The following is a 24,387-nucleotide window of genomic DNA, read 5'->3' on the forward strand; positions in this document are numbered from 1 at the left end:
CGCAGCCCTGTTCCTGTAAAAATAACTCAAGTCAGTTTACACTCAGACGTTCCCTGGCTTTCATTGGTTCCGCCAGATTGGTGAGGCAAATCAAATGCAGACATATTTATCCACTGACCACGGCCAGAGAGCATAAAAAAAGTAGAGAAAAGGGCTTTCCACCATCCGATCTATGAGCGTGTGACCTCTCTGAATGTAAAGCGAGTCCAAAAGAGACCATAAACTCAACACTCAGGTTTTCCATCAGCAGAAGAGAGAAATTATGAGACAATTGCCATGACTTAATAAACAAAAAAGATGGGAGTAACAGCTGACCCTGCACGGGTGAGTGATAAGTTGAGATGATCATTTGGATCAATTCAGATTCAATGACAGACTGCAGCGCAGAGGAAACCAGCCTCTCACAACACTAAGATGTCTTTCCTCTCCGCCTGTCATAAAAGTTCCAAGATTCATGAATACAATTTTCTTTCCTCTCAAACTTGTGGCGTGTTAATTACTGGCAGCGCTCTCTGAGGCTCTCTAAACTGAAATGACAGAGGTGTTCTTAATGTGCTGAAGTTGGTTCAGCTGCTGTCAGGGGTAATTGAAAGGCATTTCCCAGCGAGAAAGAGGAGTCACTTTTTCATGCCCCTGCTGTTACCGCTGCTGCCTTCATCATGACAAATGTCTCTCATGCTTCTCCAGGATTATACTGCCGAGTACAACATGACCATTGAGAGGCATGGAAACACTAAATACCTAGAGTCTACCTCTGCTCCTGCACTAATGAAGAAAACTGATTTTCAACTTTGAGAACAGACTCTGGGTCGTGAACAAATTTGATAGATCAGAGAAGAGAAAATGTTTTATTAGATAAAGAGGATTCATTTACAGACAGTACAGAAACAGTTAAGGACCTCAGTGCCGACAGGTGTGGACTCCACATCGTCTTTATAAATAGCATCTACTGTACAGCTTGTTATCTCTCCTCGTCACAAAGTTATAGCCTTGATGTGGACGTGCTAATTAGCAATATCAGTTCAAGGTGAACCTGAAAGACAGCCTGGGATGGGGAGAAGGTATAATCCAGGCTCAGGGAAATCACAGCTGGGTTAATGCTATGTTAAAGTTGTTTAAATAAGCTGGCGGATTCGCTGTTGAAGGTTCCAGATGGGTGGGGGAGACTTAACACATAAGAGAAAGAAATGTATCCCAAATGTTCGTGTCAAGCTCAATCAATTACAAGACCGAACCTGAAGGGGTTAAGAAAAAATAAAAACAGCAGTAAAGATCAGGTTGTGGTCACATTGCAAGGCTATTTGAGCTGCCGTGTTGCTCCAAGTTGTTGTTCTTTCAACACATGGGTAGAAAAGGCGTGGACGTCTAGGACATGGTGATCTGCATGGACTCCAACATCTCCTCCACTGCCTTCATTGAGCATTTGTTCTCCTTGGTCCCACGGCCGGCAAGCTGCAGGACCAGAGGGGAAAGGTAACGAGACAGAAAGAAAAAGGGGGGAGAGAGGGAGAACATCAATTTGTTAGGTTTCGTTGCAAACTTCTGAAATGGAGAGCCAAACACTTAAACGCTTCAAAACACTCTCGGCGCTCGCCAGAAGCAGAAATAATCAGAGACATCAGTGGTCATTGGATGGAATTGGTGAACGGGTCATGAAAAGTAAAATAATACCTCTAATCGGAGGGTTTTTCCTCAACTGTTGCATTAGTCCCATTTTAGTTCTCTTTGTGTATGATAGCTCCAAGACAGGATGCCCACATGATTAGTCAATTTCCATGGCCTCTAGTACGGGAGTACATAACACTCCTCTCTAATTTCTGCTCCGTGTCCAAAGGGTTTCACAGGAAGTGCCGCAAATTATGATCCGCAAACACATCCAGCATTACTCATGCGTGCACATGCGGACACACACATTTTGTGCCCAATTAAACTGCAACAGAAAAGGCGTCCCCTCCAAAAATACCAAGGAGAGAGGCAACTTCCCTCACCTTAGGGAGGGGAAGGGACAGAATAAGGGTCAGTGTAATTAACCTCACTTCACCCACATTTATTAAAGATCATAAATCTTTACCCAACTTTCCAAATACGATCGTTAAGTGTGCTTTACTGTAAATGTAGCGGTGAGGGTGTGGCCTAAAGTTCAGTCAGAGGTAAGACTTTGTTCTTTTGTTTTCTGTCAGATTTGATTGTAGTTAAAATATGTTAAAATATGTCTCCTAGCTAATGTGGCTACCCAACAAAACTCCCAACAAATCGATCTCTTTTTATGGATCGGTCCGCCTCATGTTTTGTCTGTGTAAGGCTTCCTTGTGAAAGTTGTTAAAAGGGCCTTGTGTTGTGTTCACTGCACTTTGTTTATTAAAGGTGACATATCATGCAAAATGGACTTTTTAATGGTTCTTTACCTGAAATATGTTTCCCTGGCATGTCTACAAACCCCCTGAGAATGAAAAAAATCCATTCTGCCCCTGTTCTGATTTCTCCACCTTTCTGTAAATGTGTGTGAAACGAGCCGTTTCAGACTTCCGTGTTTTTGTCACGTAACAACAATATCCGGTCTGTCACGGAGTCAGAGCTCGGAGCTTGTTCAGCCCATAGACTGTATAAAATAATACTGAATCCCTCCTCTGTTTTTCATTACCTGCACAAATGTGTGCTAACAAGGAGCTTAGGAGGGAGGCATGCTAGTTGTAGGCTGTCTTAATAAACACAAAGGTCGGTTTTACTCCCCACGTCTGCAGATTTGAAGATCTAGTGGATGATTTTTATTTATCATGGATAAGTGCTAGCGCTAGTTAGCATAGCTACATAGCTACATGTCGTAGCTGTGTACCAAGACACACGTCGACATACTGATAAATAAAACAACAAGAAACACTAAATCTGTGACCAATCCTTCAGAAAGGTCCTGCTGCCTTTCTGGCAGAGGTCGGTTTTACTCCCCACGTCTGCAGATTTGAAGATCTAGTGGATGATTTTTAGTTATCATGGATAAGTGCTAGCGCTAGTTAGCATAGCCACATAGCTACATGTTCGTAGCTGTGTACAAAGACACACGTCGACATACTGATAAATAAAACAACAAGAAACACTAAATCTGTGACCAATCCTTCAGAAAGGTCCTGCTGCAGGCGCCTCTCCTTAGATCAACGTGCTGGACAGCCGAGGCACATCCACTTCCTGAGGGGGCGTGGTCAGAGGGAAAACAGAGTGTTCTGAGGAGGACTGAAGAAGAGGGTTTTTCAGGCATGCCAAAATCTGATTTCAAAGTGTTTTTTTGAGCATAAACTTTAAAGACATGTTTTGGGGACCTCTTAGACCAATATATATTGATGAAAAAAGCGTGATATGTCACCTTTAAAGGAGCCATAGGCGTAGGAGCCAGGCTATAGCAAAGTGACACATCCTAAAAAAAAAAAAGACGGACCGGACACAGATCTCGTGGAAGTCCTGTGTGACTCTTTAACTCAAACTTCCATTGAGTGAACCAAGCCTGACTGAGACCTGTTGCAGCAATGCCTGGTGTTATTGTATGACTTGACAGCAGTTGCATCCATTGTTCTGTGATAGATGTTTTCTTGAGAGTTTAACATGGCTTTATTGGATTGGAGTGTCCTGGTCTCCCAACTGTGTGCGCGGAGTGGGCAGGACTTACCAAAAAGTGTAGTTAATCCTTTTGGTTTCATTTTCACATAGTTAAGCGTCAGGACTGGTACGCCTTGTCGGTGAGTAATTGTATACTGGCAGTGCTGATGTTTCAAACGAGAATGAATGTAAACTTATGTTGGTTCATTTTGAGTTGTGTTTTGTGCTTAAATTGCAGGTTTACAACCTAATTAAGAGTCAAATAACTTCGCATTCCCATTTTAAGAGGGAGCTGAGCTGGAAGGTAAAGCTTTGGATTTACCAGTCGGTCTACGTTCCAACCCTCACCTATGATCATGAGCTGTGGGTCATGACCGAAAGGATAAGATCGCGGATACAAGCGGCTGAAATGAGTTTCCTGCGAAGGGTGTCTGGGCTCGGCCTTAGAGATAGGGTCAGGACCTCGGACATCCGGAGGGAGCTCGGAGTAGAGCCGCTGCTCCTCCGCGTCGAAAGGAGTCAGCTGAGGTGGTTCGGGCATCTGATGAGGATGCCTCCCGGACGCCTCCCTTTAGAGGTGTTCCGGGCACGTCCAACTGGGAGAAGGCCCCGGGGTAGACCCAGAACGCGGTGGAGGGATTATATCTCCCGCCTGGTCTGGGAACGCCTCGGGATTCCCCAGGAGGAGCTGGAAAGTGTCGCCGGGGAGAGGGATGTCTGGGTCAATTTGCTTGGACTGCTCCCCCCGCGACCCGACCCCGGATAAGTGGAAGAAAATGGATGGATGGATAACTTTGCATTCTACTCGCGGGGTTGACTGCAGCCAAAAAAATGCTAGCCTTGCACTGGAAACCTCCTGACACACTCACACGTACCAAGTGGCTGCAAACATTTTTGAGCATATTATACATGGAGTTATCTGTAGCACAAATACATGGGGCTGGTCAGAAAACAATCCGAACCTGGTCCTCTGCGGCTGCAATGGTTAAAGACCTACTGGGATGAAAAATATGTACTTATGTGTGACCTTTTGTTCATTTACTTATTTATTCATCTATTTATGTATTGTTTGTATTTTATTTTCTTTACCTTGACTACTTAACACAGAGGAGAATAGAGTATTACATACTGTACTGCTGTTTACAACTTAAGTAACAATGTTGAAGATCTTGCTGGGATAAGAGGGAGGGGATTGTCGCCATATAGGGGGGGGGTTCTAGTTTAAAGAGAAATGCCTACAACCTGTTGTACTATTGCCTTTGAAATATGACATGCCCTTCTCTTTGAAATAAAAAACAATTGATCGCAAAAAAAAAAGAGTCAAATAACTTCTAACCACCGAGTGTCGGGAGGCAAGTGTTCGTTTGATGTGTGCAATAAACGTAAAGAAGGAGACTCCAGTTGTGTCCACCGTATCTGTTCTGACCACCCTTCCAGAGGGGAGTTTATTAAACTGTAGCAGGTAGATTAGTAAAATCTGGACAGTTATCATGCGTGTTCACATAAACATTCTCCACTCTCCCATCACAATATCTGCAGAAGGTGTGGATAATTTTGCTGCAATTCATAGGCTCGTATGCAGAATATCAAAACACCCTCACTGCTAAACTAGACAACAGCAATACAAACAAATAAGCTTTCAAGAGGGAAATCCATGACCACAAGCGGCATTACAAAGCAGCATCATCATTGTTATCATATGTTGAAACTCCCATACTTTCATGGATCTGAAACGCATCAACAGACAGCCTCGTTGGCATAAACCCTGAGAGCGATCAGCACCTACAGGGAGGAGGACAGCGCACCGTTTCTATGCAACATGCTGTAGTCTGATTATGGATTACTCTCTCTCATCTTAACACACTTCCACTAATCGTCTTGTGAACTCCACATGCTGCCTTCAGGTGTTTTTAAAGTTCTGGGACTGTTCAATTATTACCTAATACAGAGGCTGAAGCAGATGTCATCATAGTTGGTTTTGCAGTGATAGTTTTTCTAATCATTTGGTTTTAACTTTAATATTTTACTGTGATGATGGTGCAAGATGAAAGGTCTGCACTTCACCAAAGTTACTACAATGGATCCTGAAGGAGACCAGTGGATGTCAGCCAAAGTTGTAGTGAGGAAGATTAAAAGAGGAGCTTGGAAGTCCAACCAAAAAGTCCTGTTTTAGGAAAAGTTGTGAGGCTTTAGAGGCTGGTTAAAACTGAAACCATAAACATGTAATGATCATATACTCCAGTGGCTTTTAAAAAACAGATCCCAAAGTGAAACCTAGCAGCAAATCAATCATCTTAAGAAGCAAAACTAGAAATAATTGCTGCTGTATTGCATTGAAGATACGTCGGCAGCATCTACAATGCAGCCCAACAGCACAGGACAAGCTGGAGGCAACAACGGTGCAAGGTCCTTCTAATTAAATCATTATTAAAACACCTTCACAACGAGCCAAACACAGCCAGGGATTCTGCTTTAATGCTTCTCTGGACCAAAGAGCACATTCTGCACCTGCATCCTCAGGGAGAGATAAACCTCTAGAGAGTGTGCTCACAGACACACACCTCCAGTGTGAACATAATTTCAATAAGTGAAACATAAACAGCTGGCTGCGGGGATGTTAGTTTTGTGCCCTTACCAAGACCGTGCTGGCTTTGGTTCAACACACACAAAGCCCTTCATGTGCGTTTAGACTTTGTGGAAAAACAGAAAACAGAGTACACTCAGCGTTATGTTCGACATAAAGCGACGCCTGTAACGCTGTGGAGAGTTCAACTTTTGGCCTTCCTTCGGCTTCTACAAACAGGAACTAACTGGAGCCTAATTGTTGCCCTAACTCTATTTCCATGGCAAAAACTATTTTCCTTCCTCTTCAGCCAAACTCTAACTAGGAGAAGGAAGTTGGCTAAGGTGTTCAATTGGCTACGTAATTTCCAAGTGTGACTCATTCTTCTAGATTTAGGATGTGTGTGTGCGTGCGTGCGTGCATGTGTGTGTGTGTGTGTGTGTGGTTGGGGTAGCTATAATGATCAGTGCATTTCATTGCCTTGCTGCCTAATGCGCCATTACCCCGGGCCCAGTAGTCAATTATCTCCTCTGCCTGAGGTGAGACCACCACATTAACTCCTGCCCTGTTCTACAACAGCAGGAGCAGACCAGACAGATCCACATCTATTTAGAGCTTCTGATAATAGAGTTGTGACGCAGCGGGAGCCTATGGTCCGTGACAGAAGAGCTAATCAGAGAATCTGTTTAGAGAGTAAGGGCAGCAGGGCAGGCCGACGCTGTGTGTTGCTTTGAAGCCCCCCCTGCACCTCTATCCCGCACGTCTCCAGGTCTTTCACATGTCAACCGACCACGCTGAGGTAATTACTTTGAGTCAGTTGTGACCTCTCGCTGACGTCTGCTCCCACTTGCACTCACCTGCCCACCTTTTTCGCTCGCTGAGGTATGACAATCACCAGGTACCGAGGTCTAATAAAAGTGGACGACTGACACAAGCAACGCTTTAAAGGGGCCATCAATCAGCGCACACAAGCCCACAGCAGCCTGCAGCTGTGTGACGGAGGCCCACACCACCACCACCACCACCAGCACTCCCTCTTAAAGATCTCAGAAGTCATTTAACTGGAGGTGGGGAGTGAGAAAATAAAGGGCGCAACCTTACGGCTTGTCATTTAACTTGTCTCACACAGCAACCAGAAAAACATTTACAAGTGAACATGTGAGCGGTGCCAACACACACGCGCGCGCACACACACACGTGCGCACACACAGTCTTTATACCTTTTTAACCGTGTTGTTGTGTAGATATTGTCTGCCTGTGTTTTGTTAGTCTTGATATTGTCTGCCTGTGTTTTGTTAGTCTTGATTTGTCTGCCTGTGTTTTGTTAGACTTAATATTGTCTGCCTGTGTTTTGTTAGTCTTGATTTGTCTGCCTGTGTTTTGTTAGTCTTGATTTTGTCTGCCTGTGTTTTGTTAGTCTTGATATTGTCCGTCTGTGTTTTGTTAGTCTTGATATTGTCTGCCTGTGTTTTGTTAGTCTTGATTTGTCTGCCTGTGTTTTGTTAGTCTTGATTTGTCTGCCTGTGTTTTGTTAGTCTTGATTTTGTCTGCCTGTGTTTTGTTAGTCTTGATATTGTCTGCCTGTGTTTTGTTAGTCTTGATATTGTCTGCCTGTGTTTTGTTAGTCTTGATATTGTCTGCCTGTGTTTTGTTAGTCTTGATTTTGTCTGCCTGTGTTTTGTTAGTCTTGATATTGTCTGCCTGTGTTTTGTTAGTCTTGATTTTGTCTGCCTGTGTTTTGTTAGTCTTGATTTTGTCTGACTGCGTTTTGTTAGTCTTGATATTGTCTGCCTGTGTTTTGTTAGTCTTGTTATTGTCTGCCTGTGTTTTGTTAGTCTTGATATTGTCTGCCTGTGTTTTGTTAGTCTTGTTATTGTCTGCCTGTGTTTTGTTAGTCTTGATATTGTCTGTCTGTGTTTTGTTAGTCTTGATATTGTCTGTCTGTGTTTTGTTAGTCTTGATTTTGCCTTCCTGTGTTTTGTTAGTCTTGATATTGTCTGCCTGTGTTTTGTTAGTCTTGATTTTGCCTGCCTGTGTTTTGTTAGTCTTGATATTGTATGCCTGTGTTTTGTTAGTCTTGATATTGTCTGTGTGTTTTGTAAGTCTTGATTTGTCTGCCTGTGTTTTGTTAGACTTGATATTGTCTGCCTGTGTTTTGTTAGTCTTGTTATTGTCTGCCTGTGTTTTGTTAGTCTTGATTTTGTCTGCCTGTGTTTTGTTAGTCTTGATTTTGCCTGCCTGTGTTTTGTTAGTCTTGATATTGTCTGCCTGTGTTTTGTAAGTCTTGATATTGTCTGCCTGTGTTTTGTTAGACTTGATATTCTGTCTGTGTTTTGTAAGTCTTGATATTGTCTGTCTGTGTTTTGTTAGTCTTGATATTGTCTGCATGTGTTTTGTAAGTCTTGATATTGTCTGCCTGTGTTTTGTTAGACTTGATATTCTGTCTGTGTTTTGTAAGTCTTGATATTGTCTGCCTGTGTTTTGTTAGACTTGATATTCTGTCTGTGTTTTGTTAGTCTTGATATTGTCTGCATGTGTTTTGTTAGTCTTGATATTGTCTGCCTGTGTTTTGTTAGACTTGATATTCTGTCTGTGTTTTGTTAGTCTAGATATTGTCTGCCTGTGTTTTGTTAGTCTTGATATTGTCTGCCTGTGTTTTGTTAGTCTTGATATTGTCTGCCTGTGTTTTGTTAGACTTGATATTGTCTGCCTGTGTTTTGTTAGTCTTGATATTGTCTGCCTGTGTTTTGTTAGACTTGATATTGTTTGCCTGTGTTTTGTTAGTCTTGATATTGTCTGCCTGTGTTTTGTTAGACTTGATATCGTCTGCCTGTGTTTTGTTAGTCTTGATATTGTCTGTCTGTGTTTTGTTTGTCTTGATATTGTCTGCCTGTGTTTTGTTAGTCTTGATATTGTCTGTCTGTGTTTTGTTAGTCTTGATATTGTCTGTCTGTGTTTTGTTAGTCTTGATATTGTCTGCCTGTGTTTTGTAAGTCTTGATTTGTCTGCCTGTGTTTTGTTAGTCTTGATTTGTCTGCCTGTGTTTTGTTAGACTTGATATTGTCTGCCTGTGTTTTGTTAGACATGATATTGTCTGCCTGTGTGTTGTTAGTCTTGATATTGTCTGCCTGTGTTTTGTTAGTCTTGATATTGTCTGCCTGTGTTTTGTTAGTCTTGATATTGTCTGCCTGTGTTTTGTTAGTCTTGATATTGTCTGCCTGTGTGTTGTTAGTCTTGATATTGTCTGCATGTGTTCTGTTAGTCTTGATATTGTTTGCATGTGTTTTGTTAGTCTTGATATTGTTTGCCTGTGTTTTGTTAGTCTTGATAATGTCTGCCTGTGTGTTGTCTTGTAATTGTCTATCGTATGAATTGTAGCTGTGAGGTTTTAAAGTCTTACTGTGTCCGTGTTGTCTAGGTTCCTGCCTTGGGACTACGGATGAAATTTAGCATCTGTGCTAAGTCCAGTACATCTACATTGATGCTCAATGCATTAATGTTGATTAATGTGCATTGTCCCAACTCAATAAATATATGCTTCGTTCGCCAGCCTTTAACACTTTCAGTCTGTCATGATAACAACTCAGCTGAAACCATCTCCCTCTGGAGCCACACCACACGGCCTTCCACTGATGGAATCTGACTAAGGTGTTGTTTATTCACTCAGAGGTGTGAAGAGATGACACTATGTAAAAACAAAACAAAAGAAGTCTTTCTTTCTATTACTTATTTTTCCCTGTCGTCATTTGGATTTATCACAGGCCTCACTGATTTCAACATTAATGACATCAAATGCTTCTGAATTACTCATCGTTACTTGAATGTAAAATGAAACTCATTCATCAGTCGGTAACGAGAGTCCACAGAAGCATTCAGTCATATTTCAGACAGTGTTTGGGAGGCAAAGAGCTGTCTTTGTGATTCATTACCGCCAACATCACCAAACACAGATGTGCGTCTGTCTGTGGGTAAAACCCTCTCCCACACCTCCTTGGCATAAGAAAAATATTTAAGCAAGGAAAACATGTGCTACTCTAACTGGTTATGCTACTGTTGAAATGGCTGTAACAAATATCAGATGCAGTCACAGGGCACTCTTAGAAAAGGTCTGTTTGAAAACTTACTCCATGCACTCTCTTATGATCAGTGCGATATGTTGACTATGTATCTGGTTATCTAACAGGAGCTGCCATAAACGTGATCAAACGTTTAACCTGACATCAGCTGTCCTGCCAGGGACACCTTGCGTGAACCCCTCACTTGTTTTCTTTAGATGTTTGGACACTCTTAAGTTCCCTCCAGATTTGCTTTCAACACACTTTGTGTCTCTCCTTTTTCAGGCCTCAGATTTATGATAAAAGTTAAAAGTTTCAGATACCCATCTTGTCCCCTGCTAGGATCAAAGACTTTCAAAGACAGCGAGGTGAGGTCAGCCAGCAAGCTGATCAAAGTGACGTGCAGCGCGGACTAAACATCAATCAAAGCATTTGATTGATTGATCTTGTTGACCAGCCCACCTCTACATTTTTCTATATTTCAAGCAGATCTGTATCTGCGTAGATACCAAGTGTTGACCTAAACAATACCACCTGCGCCTCTTCAGTCGTGACGCTTCTTTCTATGAAAACTCAAACCTCCTGTGTGACACGCGTCAGAGTGTGACGCAGTGACGTTACTCACGCGCCCGCTTTTTCCAACAGAGCTGTCATACTCGTCTGAGTGCTCGACATGTGAAATGTCTATAAGGCGAGCAGAGCTGAGTGTGTGGTGAGACGAGGTCTTTAGAGGCTCAGTGGGGAGCCCCTTGCTCTCTCGACAGGACCCACACATGTGGAGCAAGAAACCGCTTATTACATGTTCAAGTGTTGCTGCCCAAATAAGCAACATATGGCGAAGAAGATAGCTTTTAAATATGTCTTTGTATTTGGGTTGCCATGACAGCGGCATAAACAATAATAGTGATACCATCTGAGCAGCTCCTCACGTTTACCCTTACACCCTTCATTGTACTTATGCACAGATACTACTTTAAAGGTGACATATCATGCAAAATCGGCTTTTTAATGGTTCTCTAACTGAAATGTGTCCCTGGCATGTTTACAACCCCTCTGAAAATGAAAAAATCCATCCTGCCTCTGTTCTGATTTCTCCACCTTTCTGTAAATGTGTGCTGAAACCAGCCGTTTCAGTTTTCAGTGTTTTTCATACGTCATAACGACATCCGGTCTGTAACAGAAGTCAGAGCTCAGAGCTTGTTCAGCCCATAGACTGTATAAAATACAACTCAACCCCTCCTTCATTTTTCATTACCTGCACACGTGTGTTAACAAGGAGCTTAGGAGGGAGGCATGCTAGTTGTAGGCTGTCTTAATAAACACAAAGGTCGGTTTTACTCCCCACGTCTGCAGATTTGAAGATCTAGTGGATGATTTTTATTTTTCATGAAAAAGTGCTAGCGCTAGTTAGCATAGCCACATAGCTACATGTTCGTAGCTGTGTACCAAGACACACGTCGACGTACTGACAAATAAAACAACAAGAAACACTAAATCTGTGACCAATCCTTCAGAAAGGTCCTGCTACAGGCGCCTCTCTGTCAGGATCAGATTCTGGATCAGATTCAGAGGGTTGAAGTAACGCGGGTCTGTGAGCAGCCGTGTATATTCAGCCAACATGTAAACATTAGATCAACGTGCTGGACAGCCGAGGACACATCCACTTCCTGAGGGGGGCGTGGTCAGAGAGCTCATTCTCATTTAAAGGCACAGACACAGTAAACAGAGTGTTCTGAGCAGGGCTGAAAAAGAGGGGTTGACAGGCAGACCAGAATCAGATTTCAAAGTGTTTTTTTTGAGCAATAAACTTTAAAGACATGTTTTGGGGACCTCTTAGACCAATATATGTTGATGAAAAAGAGCACAATATGTCACCTTTAAGAGAATGCATACATAAGCCTCCATTCTTGGCTGTAGGTCAGTTACTGTAAAATAATCTGGTGGATAAGACTCACTTCAAATACCTGATTTTATCATCTACAAAGTCAGCTGTGTCCTATACTGTAGTGCAGGGGCTCCCAAAGTGTGGGTCGTGACCCCCTGGGGGGTCGTGAGATGTCTTCAGGAATGTTTTTTTTTTTTTCAAGTTATCTAAAATTTGTACATTTTACCCATTATAGTAACAAATATTGACAAAAGTAGTAGCTAAACTTGAAATAAAACCTTGAAAATATAATGTAATGAGTTTTCTGTCTTTCTTTGTTTCCAGATGACTCCTAAGTTTAGGGTTAGTGAACAGTTAATTATCAAAAGCATTAGTAGCAGCAGGTTCATTCATAACAGCACAGGAAACACAGACACATGCTCATATAGGTAGGGTCATTTTCTGCAGACCAGCTAAATGAAGCCACATTAAATCAATTAAAGGGGCAGTGGGGGTGCAAGTCTTTGGCACCTATATTTTTGGGGTCACGGGCTGAAAAGTTTGCAAACCCCTGCTGTAGTGTATAAAATGCAGAGGCTGTTTTTGAAACTGCCTGCTCCATACTACCTACGAATGTAGTACGCAGTATGTACTACATAATGAGTTTGAAGGTAGCATGTAGTATGACTGTTCTGTTCTATCTGTTTAGCAGGATGCTGGGTCAGGCCTCCCTTGCTGGTTTTTTGGTTTGGGAAAGCGGAGGTAAACAACGGCCAAGCTGATGGCAAAACTGCTTCTTCAGCATCACTTATGATTTAAAAAGTTAAGAAGTGGTTTATATTGAATATAACAATTTTCACAGACATGAACAGTTACTTGCGGGGTGGGTATCGACTCTGCAACAACTGGAAGTTATAAGATTCACCAGTGTTTCTTTGGCATTACTTCACTGTAAATGTGACGGATTATTAAATGTCTGGTCCACACTTAAACACAGTAGGTGGCGATAATGCACCTAAAAAGTGCCACCCACCAATACAGTACGCAAGGGAGACTGGTCTGCTGCATAGTGAGAAATGTTCCCTAATCAGTACAAAATCCAGGTAGTTTTGGCATACATCTTGTTCACATACTGCATACCGGATTTTGGCCAAATCTGTACGTAGTACTAGTATAGTAGTTTCCAAAACAGCCAGGGAGCTGTATTCTATGGCGTTACGGTATATTACCCAGAATATAGCACTTAAAGAAGCAAGCAACTGGTTTACTGCCAAAGCATGTTGGATACAAAGACATGAAGACGAGTCTAGCAGCGTCACTTCTTGACACTTTTCTCCCTCATCAGGTCAGAACGGTGCATTTAAAGAACACGGTGGCATACTCTTTAGTAAGTGATTCTCGTAAAGCGCTTGTTTGGGTGAAAAGACTCCTCAATCTAAGACAGCAAATGACCAGGGGAAGGGGTTAATGCAAGTTTGGGCAAATTGGTCGAGGGCTCATACCGCACAACTACACTTGCTGCCTCTATTGAACTCAACTACTGCACTGCTAGTTAACAGGGTAGCAAAAACAGGTCGTGCTAGAGACAAATTGCATATTGTGGACTTTAGGGACAACCATCTGTAAATATGTTTAAAATTGCTGATTTATTTAAAGTATTTAAAGCTGTAAAAATAAAATCTATGATCAGGATTTTGAATGTGCAACTGGACGTGAGGGCTGGTGTATCTTTTTCTGTTGAGATTTACTGCACAAGACATTTACGTGCTACAGTCTAGCGTGATTTTTGTCCATTGAGAATCACTTGTGGCTCCGCTAGAAGCTCATCTGAGAAGCCAGGGTGCAGAATAAAGTCTTAACAGACATTGTGGCCTTAAGTCAACACATTAAAAGTAAATGTACCCAGACACAGTGAAAGACACTGGGGTTGTTATTACAGCGCTGCGAGTCGTAAGCATCCTCCTGGATTACTGTGCATTCGGGGGTCATTTGGTGGGGAATATTTTGCACAAACTATGCAAATGGGGGGATTTCTGGAGATCTGGATATTGTGTGCAAAACTCAAACACAACAGAAGAGTCCTAAGATAACATGATGTGTGGTTTTCATTGTCAGTTGGAATGAACGGAGATGTGGGAAGAAGTAGAGATGTTTCTCAGTTGTAGGGATGAGCATTTCAAGCCAAAATACTATTCGATAATCATTGGCATATATTTGACAAGTATTTGAATAATCACGCCCCACACACACTCACACACTCAAACACTCACACCTGTCCCATTAACGGCCCGTTTGTGTGGAAGTCTCGTTAACCAGCAGCAGGACGAGGTGCTGTTAGCTGTTAGCTGTTAGCGGGCACTGACAGCGTCTGTCTCTATCTTCATGTCGGTGTTTCTGTGACGTGGCGTTGCGTGTGTGATTACATTTTACAGCCATGCTCAGTCTCTGGAAATATACGTGTGTAGTAGTGTGAGATTCAGGAATGGATAAAATCGCTGCGACTGTCACTAATGTTTTCTTCTTCTTTTGCTATTTAATGCAGTTAGCATTCTTCTTCTTCTGTTTGCTAAGGCGCTCTGTAGCCACTGTCTGGCGGGAATACCGTATTACAACCAGGCACCGGTAAAAACAATGAAAAAATGTACTTTTAAAATGAGAAAATATTCAATGAAACTCTTTCTATTTTTTCAAAGTGAACAAAAATTTGAATAATCGAAAATCATTGCCCATCCCTACTCAGTCGAAGACAAAGTCACCAAAGTAATAGAGTGTAGGTAGACAATAAAGCCTGATGACAGTCCTTACCTTATAGGCTCTATTTATCTGTGTAGCAGCCCAGGCAGCGTACTTCATGTTGTCCTTCTTCACTTTGGCACTGACTTTCGGACTCGCAGCGATGTGACTTGCAGACTAGAAGAAAAACAGAAAAGGGAAAGAAGAAGCAAAGGAGAGCACAAGTGAAGGGGTGTTCTTATATCAAAACTTGGTGAAACAGCAATAAAAGCGTAATTGAGATGAATGTGCAACCACTCTTACCATCTACCACTCCACTAGTCATTGTGGCAGAATGTAGAGAAAAAACAGACCTTGGCCTGATGACACTGGAGAAATCATTTATAGGAAGGAAAAAGTGAGTGTTTTAATGCTTCATACGTAAATTGTCACTTAACGGGGCCTAATTTCTCCAACACCATTGACTCCCGGCGATGAAAGGACCTTGTATGTCTTTGAGAAGAAGAAGAAAAAAAAAAGGCGGCACAGTGAACGGAGCGTTGTGTGAATCACGCTCTCTGCCTGCCCCGACAGCTCCCCTCCGAACCACAAATCCCATGTCTTTCCCATGTTCCTGCCATCATCTCCACACAGCAAACCCCAGAGGGCTTACCCTGCCTGCACTTCAAAGCCCTCCCCACCAGCGCGCTAAAACTTTAACTACACACCAATCAACCTGACCCTGTTTTTTCTATCACAAGGCTTGGCTTCGGCTTTATTTAGTAAGCATTTTCCTCATTTCTTTTTTAACTCAGGAAAAAAACCTTAATTTAGATTCTGACAGCCCTGCGCAGGCTATCCCCGAATTACTGCGTGCCCAGTTATGGAGGGGAATCCCCACGCCAGCGTTGTGAGTAACTCACCCACAACCCATCTGTGGTCAGTGCTACTAGGTCTTTCACTGGACTGACTCAGATGGCATAAAAATGGTGAAAGTTTCCTGCCCTTTAACTGAACTTCTCGCACCTGTCAAGATCTGGACCGCGGAGTCCGGCTTGAAATCTGCAAAAACACACTCTAAAGACGGATCTGTGAGTGATAAAGAATAAACTCCCACCTGAGGTATCCATTAAAGACTCGAGTGTCAGCAGATGACTTGTCAGGAAACAGCACAGGGCCTGCTTTGTCTCCACACAAACGGGAGCATTACCAGAGGCTGATGTCTGGGTCTGACCCGGCCCTGCTCGTCCTGTACTCTGCACACACCTCGGAGCATTCTCAGGGCTGCTCCGAGGTGTTTGGACTACCTGAAGAATCCCAGTGCAGCACACAGGAAAACACTGGGGCTCTCTGTGTTGGACCTGTTTCCCCTCTCCACATTTCATTCCCTGCACTGCTTGGTTTGTGTTTTTATGTCAAGTCTCACTTACATATGATGCATTGGCACTAGCAGACAACATCCTGTTTAAACAAATATGTAGATGAAAGGCCTGCTGGGCCAAGACAACAATCAAACTGGCACCTGGTTGGATAATTTGTCAGTGACAAAACGCTTGCAGCGGTTGAGCTGCTCTCTTTCTCGTGCTTTCCTCTTCTTCGCCCCATGACTTCTTTATTTGTTTAAGTCATAAACATAAAAAAAGTCTCACCAAAGGGGTATTATTACCAAAAATAAAGAGCTCCTTAGGGGCAGACTTTTCCAACGCTGGAGTTCACCGTCTGAGTCAGCAGAGAGCTGACCTGTCTGAGAGCCCCTTCTCCACTCCCCCAAAACACACACACACACACACACACACACACACACACACACACACACACACACACACACACACACACACACACACACACACACACACACACACACACACACACACACACACACACACACACACACACAGTACAGTCTTCCTTGACACACTCAGTGGCCAGCTTCAACCTTGACAAACCACAGGGTTACAAAAAAAGTTCCTTTTTTCCCCCCTCTCCTTCCCTTCTTCCCTCCCTCCATCCCTCCCTCCTTCCCTCCTTTCCTCCCACTTTCCCTCCATGCAAAGCAGCACTCACCATGTACAGACCAAACAATGCCCTCATGTTTCGGTTGTTCAGCCGCAGCGCCTGGGCAAAATACTTTCTGGACAGCTCCAGGTTTTCCAGCCCCCCCTGGGTGTATTTCACCTGTGTGAGGAGGCATGAAACAAGTCCAGTAAGCTGTGCTAAAGGGCAGCTCAGGCAATGACAGCATGACATCTGAATAAGCAGCACATGACAACCTCCTGTAAACACATCTCCTTTCATGAGCCCGTGTTCCCGATGACGTTGGGCGGCATGTTGGTGTCTCTCAGCGTTAACAGAGAGGCACCATTCACACAGATCTAACATTTGTTCCACACTATGCCCCCATGCTTGATGACGGACATCCAGGCGGGTACCTACCTCAGCGTACTGCTCACAGTACAAGTGATTGTGAGGGTTGGTCATCATCAGCTCCTCCAGACAAAACGCAGCTTTTCCATAGCTGTGGGGATGACAAAGAAAACAGTAAGCAGATTGATACAGCTGTGGTCGTGTCATCATTTTGCTTGCTCAACTGTGAAGCACAACACCCATGCCCGATAAATTCACAGGTATAAATTAGAAGTGAGAACTCCGTGGGTTATGGGTCAGTTGACATGTGATTACATGCATGGTGTACAGAGATCTGTAGAGATTTATTACATGAAATAAAGCTTATTTACAAGCTCACGGAGAAGGTTACTTAGCAAAGACAGCTGGCAAAGGTAAAAGCCTATCTCCTGTGGTTGCTCTCCCTCCTTTGGGGACATTGAGGATCAATCTTTGTAGGTCTGGGTGTTTTTGCAGCCTTTAATGTGTAGTTAAATACCTTCCTGAGGTCAGCACTACAGTCAAAGCTGGCACACGGTGCCTATACTCAGATGAGATCACTTCTCAGCAGCAGACTGCTGAGCTGTTGACCTCACACTAATCTGCTGCCACTCCAGCTCTAATACAGAGTTTCCCCTCCTCAGACCCCGGCCAAGATGAGCTACAGTATATCACCAAACACAAAGCCATAAAACATCTGTACACCTAGCAAAATAGACGCCAACGCAAACGGAAATCTACTAAGTGAAAATGTGGCAACATGGACTATCTCAGAGTTTAAACCTGAACGATGAAGATCTTTAACAGTTTGAAGAAAACACAGATGCTTGAGGCATCTTTACTGGGATAGATTACATACAGTCATGGCCAAAAGTTTTGAGAATGACACAACTATTAATTTTCACAAAGTCTGCTGTTTCAGTTTTTATAATGGCAATTTGCATATACTCCAGAATGTTATGAGGAGTGATCAGCTTAACTACAATTAATTGCAAAGTCCCTCTTTGCCTTGAAAATGAACTTTATCACCAAAAACACATTTCCACTGCATTTCAGCCCTGCCACAAAAGGACCAGCTAACATCATTTCAATGACACACAGGTGTCACACACATTAACACAGGTGTGGGTGTTGATGAGGACAAGGCTGGCGATCAATCTGTCATGATTGAGTGACTGGACACTTTAAAAGGAAGATGGTGCATGACACCATTGTTCCTCATCTGTTAGCCATGGTTACCTGCAAGGAAACACGTGCAGCCATCATTGCATTGCACAAAAAGGGCCTAACAGGGAAGTTTATAGCAGCGAGTAAGATTGCACCTCAGTCAACCGTCTATCCAATTATCAAGAACTTCAAAGAGAGAGGTTCAATTGTTGCCAAACAGGCTCCAGGGCGCCCAAGAAAGTCCAGCAAGCTCCAGGACCGTCTCCTGAAGGTGTTACAGCTGCGGGATCGGGTCACCACCAGTGCAGAGCTTGCTCAGGAATGGCAGCAGGCAGGTGTGAGTGCATCTGCACGCACAGTGAGGCGAAGACTTTTGGAGGAAGGCCTGGTGTCAAGGAGGGCAGCAAAGAAGCCACTTCTCTCCAGTAAAAACATCAGGGACAGACTGATATTCTGCAGAAGGTACAGGGACTGGACTGCTGAGGACTGGGGTAAAGTCATTTTCTCTGATGAATCCCCTTTCCGATTGTTTGGGGCATCTGGAGGAAGGCTTGTTTGGAGAAGACGAGGTGAGCACTACCATCAGTCCTGTCTCTTGCCAACAGTGAAGCATCCTGAGACCATTCATGTGTGGGGTTGCTTTTCGGTCAAGGGAGTGGGCTCTCTCACAATCTTGCCTAAAAACACAGCCATGAATAAAGAATGGTACCAGAACGTCCTCCGAGAGCAACTTCTCCCAACCATCCAAGGGCAGTTTGGTGATGAAGAATGCCTTTTCCAGCATGATGGAGCACCTTGCCATAAAGCAAAAGTCATAACAAAATGGCTCGGGGAACAAAACATTAAGATTTTGGGCCCTTGGCCAGGAAACTCCCCAGATCTTAATCCCATTGAGAACTTGTGGTCAATCCTCAAGAGGCGGGTGGACAATCAAAAACCCACAAATTCTGACAAACTCCAAGAATTGATTATGCAAGAATGGACTGCCATCAGTCAGGATTTGGTCCAGAAGTTGATTGACAGCATGCCAGGGAGAATTGCAGAGGTCTTGAAAAAGAAGGGTCAACACTGCAAATATTGACTTATTGCATGAATTCTGTGTAATTCTCAATAAAAGCTTTTGATACTTATGAAATGCTTCTAATTGTATTTCATTATACCATAGAAACATCTGACAAAAACACCTAAAAACCCTGAAGCAGCAGACTTTGTGAAAATGTAATATTTGTGTCATTCTCAAAACTTTTGGCCATGACTGTACAGGAACTTCACATGTACGCCTTACAGTCGGGTCTTTCAAGCCAAACGTTTTCAGGAACTTGTCTTTCACACATGCACCTCACTGGGATATATTACCTGTGTCAGACAATAGACTGTATAAAAAAAAGGACGTAGTATCTGTGATGTCACCCATCTGTTTCTGAAGCCATGTTTTGAAGCCTATCGTCGGCAGATGCCATATTTGAATGCTGAACTCAACCCATCTTGTTCCAAGCTAATGCTGTTAAAGAGGTGGAGTTGAGGTGGGCCTTTAGCCTTTTCGTTAACAGGGTGCCCGCCTGCCCATCAAGTGACGTCCTTCTGGTGCATGAATTACTCCCACCTGGATTATCTGTGCACTGCATATATCTGATTGTATACATACGTTTTTTTTCTGAAGAAAGATATCACTCTGATGATGTAGAGGTCTCAAAAACTGATGTATCAAATATGATACGCTTGGCGTTATAGGGTTAAGACCAGAGATTGATGCTTGTGTCAGAGACACTCTCACAACTCAAAATACTCTGCTTTGGCTGACTTCTTTGGTGCTTTTATTCGAAGGCTGGCAGAAAAAAACATCTGTTTTTGTTGTTCCCGTTCACACATGCACCTCAACAAGACAATTTCAGGACATTTTCAGGAGTGCAGTGCCCGTGTGAAAGAAGCTCATGTGAGAAAAAGAGGGGAACGTAAAGTCTCAAACAATCTGAATGTTGTCCGCCACAACATGAAGATCAGTCTATTTAAAGTCCGCCTTGGTAACTGGCTGAAAGATTAACAGCGCAGGGGGGGTGAAAGAAAGGTGGGGACACAAAGAAAGAAATAAACAAGGGGGAAGGGGCTGAGTTGAGGGAGACATCAGAGGGCTTGGAGGGTTGGGGGGCTGCTTACAATTACCACTTCCTCTGTATAAAGACTTTCAGATGTGCTCAAGCAGTGGCCGTGGCCTGCAACAGATCCTGCTTCATCAGCCATCAACCAGAGTCTTGTACCGGAGCCAGGTCCCTACCTCTTCTACTCTTCCTCACCACGCCATCACCGAGCGGCTCTCTATTCTGTTAGAGAGAGCAGCTCAGCTCCTCAGCCGACTGTTCCCCACAGTGCTTGAGCGAGGCTGTAGACGCGATCGAGCTCAGGACTGTAAGAGCTGTTTTTTTTGGAAGTGAGAAAACCATCAGCAGTGGCTTTTCCCCCATTTTCATACCACATTCTGACTGCTTATGAGACAGAAATGGATTCAGACTGTGCAAAGTATGTTTGAAAAAATTATTACTATTTATCCTGTAATTCTGGATGACCGGTCCAATTTTTTTTGCAACAGTCTCATGAGCTGGATATGAGAGCCAACAGCAGATTCCTCCAGTGGCTTTGAGCAATGCTTGCATAACAGGCAAAATAGGGATGTAAGGATACACTCAACCCACCATTCGATTCAAATCCTGATTTTTGGCTCACGATACGATTCCATCACGATAAATAACTATTATTTATTTCAGTTCTCAGATATGGACAGTTGCAATATATATTTGTTCTCTTATATTTCTTTGTAAACAAAGTCATCCTTTTCATTTTTAAGGTGTGTTGTAACTCAAATAAAACCACTGCACACTTTTTTCAGCAACTTGCAAAAAAACTAAAATCAGCGTACAAAAATACCTTGTTGGAAAATTTCAGAACAATTCTAGAGAAATGGAAAGTGAACAAATCCCAAATGAAAGTATTATATTAAAACAAATAAGGTCAATCTCTTTAAATTAAGGATGTAAATTTCAAGTATTTTCCGTGATCGATCTTTGGAAATGTTAACGATCAATTATCATTTAATCATTAACCCATTTAGACCGGATGCAACGTATACGCGTATTTACCTTTAAGGCCGGATGCGACATTTACGTGGTTATCCCTTTAAGACCGGATGCAACGTGTAGGTCATTTCAGACGGTGTCATCATTTTCAAGAGATGTGACTAATGAAATGCTCTGTGATTCGCTGAAATACACATGGTGGAATGACGTGCATGTTTTGGGATTTTTTTTACGAAGACATGTGACCAATGAAATGCGCTTGCAGGAAAATATATTTTGTAATCATTTTCATTTCTATTTTTAATATTTTTGTTGTTTGATGTTTTTTTGAAAGATTTGAATGCACATAAGAGCAAAGTAATGATGTTCCAATTAAAGCCCAATCTCTAAACTATCAAATGGTTTTCATTTCATGTTTCTCTCTGCTCCAGAGGCTGAGATATAAAGGTTTTAGTGAAATTTGACAACTCAGATTTTTTTCCAGAAAATCTTCAGGTTTTCAGAGGTTGTGTACAATTTATGCTTAGGTTTTTAAAGGCGTTTTCAGCAGGCGTTTTAGTTCTTAATGGGTTAAAAAAAACATGAACGTTTTCCATGTCAAAAATAATGACAAATGTGTTTTCTCCCCTAAATCAATTTTTCCTTCACGACAGTGTATATTACTGAAGGTATTAAACAGCTACGGATCATATTGAGGTGTTCAACATGTTAACACGCTGAATATCAACGTGAGGAGCAGGCTTATAAATAATCTCTGTGGACGCATGGTCATAGAGTGAAGACTCAGACTACAACATGTGAATTTACTGCAACAGGACAACTGAACAGAGTCAGATTTAGACTCAGTGTCCAGTTTTCTCCTTCTTATTGAGAAAAATAATCATTTAAACGCGGTCAGGTGTCAGCCGGGAGCACAACCGGGTCAGAATCAGTCCGGCGGCGGAGAAACAAAGGGCTCATGGAGACCTGTCACTCAGCTGCAGCCCCCAGCTGAGCGTCTCCGCTGTGAGCAACCCCTTCAGTCAGCTGATTCTGAAACATGCTTTAAACTTAAAACACCTCCACTCAGCGAGGGACGAGAGAGCAGCGCAAGAGACTTCATGATGTTGAACAAGCAGAGTGAAATGCAGATAGCGCCTTCTACTGTTTAAATATAATATCAGATACAAATTATGTTGAATGGATTTTAATCCACCCTTATTTGTATCCAATTTTTTATCGTCTTGCGATATATCCCTACATCCCTAAGGCAAAATAATCTGTTGTCTAAACACAGCTAGCATGTGGATTGTTTTAACAGTGTCAACTCAGAGGCTATTAATTACGCTTTTTAATGTGTTAACACTGATGCCTGCAGCAGCCCTCACAACTGCTGCACACAGTCACATTGCTTTGTTTATTTTTAGCTCCCAGGGTGTTGTGCAGTGAGGGGAGGAGAGTTTATTTGTCTTCCTCGCTTCTCCATCACCCTCTGTTTTCTCTGGCTGGGGAGGGGAGTGAAGGGGGGGGGGGGGAGTGAGAAGAAGTGCCACCACCTTCTCCTGGGAATTTCACAGCAAGTGCTCTCTCTCCCTGCGCCCCTTGCTCCGTACGCTCTGGAAAAGAGTGGCGATAATGCCGGGCCATCCGGAAGAGGAGGAGGAGGGGAAACAGGGAGTTTGTAACCCAAAATAAAGAAAACAAAGAAAAGAAATTGACACGCCTGTAGATAAGGGGCTGTGGGAGTGAATGGTGTGATATTAGAAGTGTTGGGATAAGCTGGGAGATAATCCGCTCACCCCTGGATTTCCTCTGGCTACTACAGCAATAAAGCCTCCCAGACAAAAAGACAAAATATCCAATAAGTAGCCTTCTCACCGCGCCACACATTCCTGCTGCCGCTGCCCTCGTCCCAGAGCAACCGAGCAGCCTCAGAGTCTGTGTGCCCACATGCGATGCACACACATACAAAACCATCGTTCAACTGCAGACACTGCTTCACTAACTCCTGAGCCGCAGACAATTAAGAGGGGATAAAAGGTGACACAAACAATATGATGGGGTTTTTTTTTTTCGAACACCGCTCTTGTCTGTCTGGCAATTCACCTTGGCGACTGAGATATCAGTGGGAAGCCAGCGAGGCTTTCTGCTCTCATATGCAGGAGAGGAAGCTTAAGACTGAAATCCTATTAAACAACTCTTATGTGACAAACATTGACAGGGCTCCATTCAGAGCGCTGGCTGAGTTGGGCATCTCACCGCCTCCATTGTGGCCATCCAACGGCTCTCTGGAGATTTAGCCATCAGTCTCATATGCAGCTCTGACAGACACACCTCAAGGATGCCTTACTGAGCACAAAGTACTTCTTTTTCTTACTGGTAATATTAGAAAACCTGCCAATAATGAGAGCGTTGACACTAAAACAGCTAAACCAATAGAGTTAAACCCAAGCGGCAAACTCCTTCCTCAGCGAGAATTGAAGCCAATGCAGAAGTGTTAAAAACTGCAGTTCTTCGAGTGTCCACTTGAGGCTGGGTCCAGAAGTACCAGAAACCACATACACACCCATTCAAAGAAGCCGATCTTTACAGCAGAAATAAACATGTTTACAGCCTGGTAGAAAAAACGAGTGTAGTCTGGATAGCTCATTCCTTGATCGGCACACACTGTACCGGGGATGGATTTATAAATACCGCTGCAATTACGAAGATATTAAGATCACAAGTTTTCCAGTGAGAGGCACAGCTGACTTGAATGACAGGCGGGAACACTGTATCTGTTGGCTAGGAGGCTCAAATCCCGCCTCTTTACTAGGGATGGGCAATGATATTCACATAGTTGAGTATTCGTTCACTTTGTAAAACTTGGAGAGTTATTTTGAATATTTTCTCATTTTAAAAGTACAATTTGTCATCGTTGTTTCCAGTGCCTGGTTGTAATACAGTATTCCTGTCAGACGGTGGCTACAGAGTGTCTTAAAGCTGTTTGCTAACTGCATTAAGTAACAGAAG

General features: G+C 43.1%; 1 protein-coding gene across 1 annotated transcript in view; it reads right to left on the reverse strand.

Annotated features, from left to right (window-relative positions):
• Positions 1–820: 820 nt before the first annotated feature.
• Positions 821–24,387, reverse strand: part of emc2 (ER membrane protein complex subunit 2) — a 42,748-nt gene continuing 19,181 nt past the window's right edge. The window contains exons 8-11 of the mRNA XM_034698483.1: positions 17,213–17,294; positions 16,844–16,954; positions 14,873–14,977; positions 821–1,452 (exon numbers count right to left, since the gene is read on the reverse strand). Of these exons, the coding sequence (XP_034554374.1) occupies positions 1,366–1,452; positions 14,873–14,977; positions 16,844–16,954; positions 17,213–17,294 (385 nt within the window). The 3' untranslated portion in view covers positions 821–1,365. The remainder of the gene's footprint in view (positions 1,453–14,872; positions 14,978–16,843; positions 16,955–17,212; positions 17,295–24,387) is intronic.

Source organism: Notolabrus celidotus, chromosome 12 (genome assembly GCF_009762535.1).
Source record: "Notolabrus celidotus isolate fNotCel1 chromosome 12, fNotCel1.pri, whole genome shotgun sequence".
Classification (NCBI taxonomy): domain Eukaryota; kingdom Metazoa; phylum Chordata; class Actinopteri; order Labriformes; family Labridae; genus Notolabrus; species Notolabrus celidotus.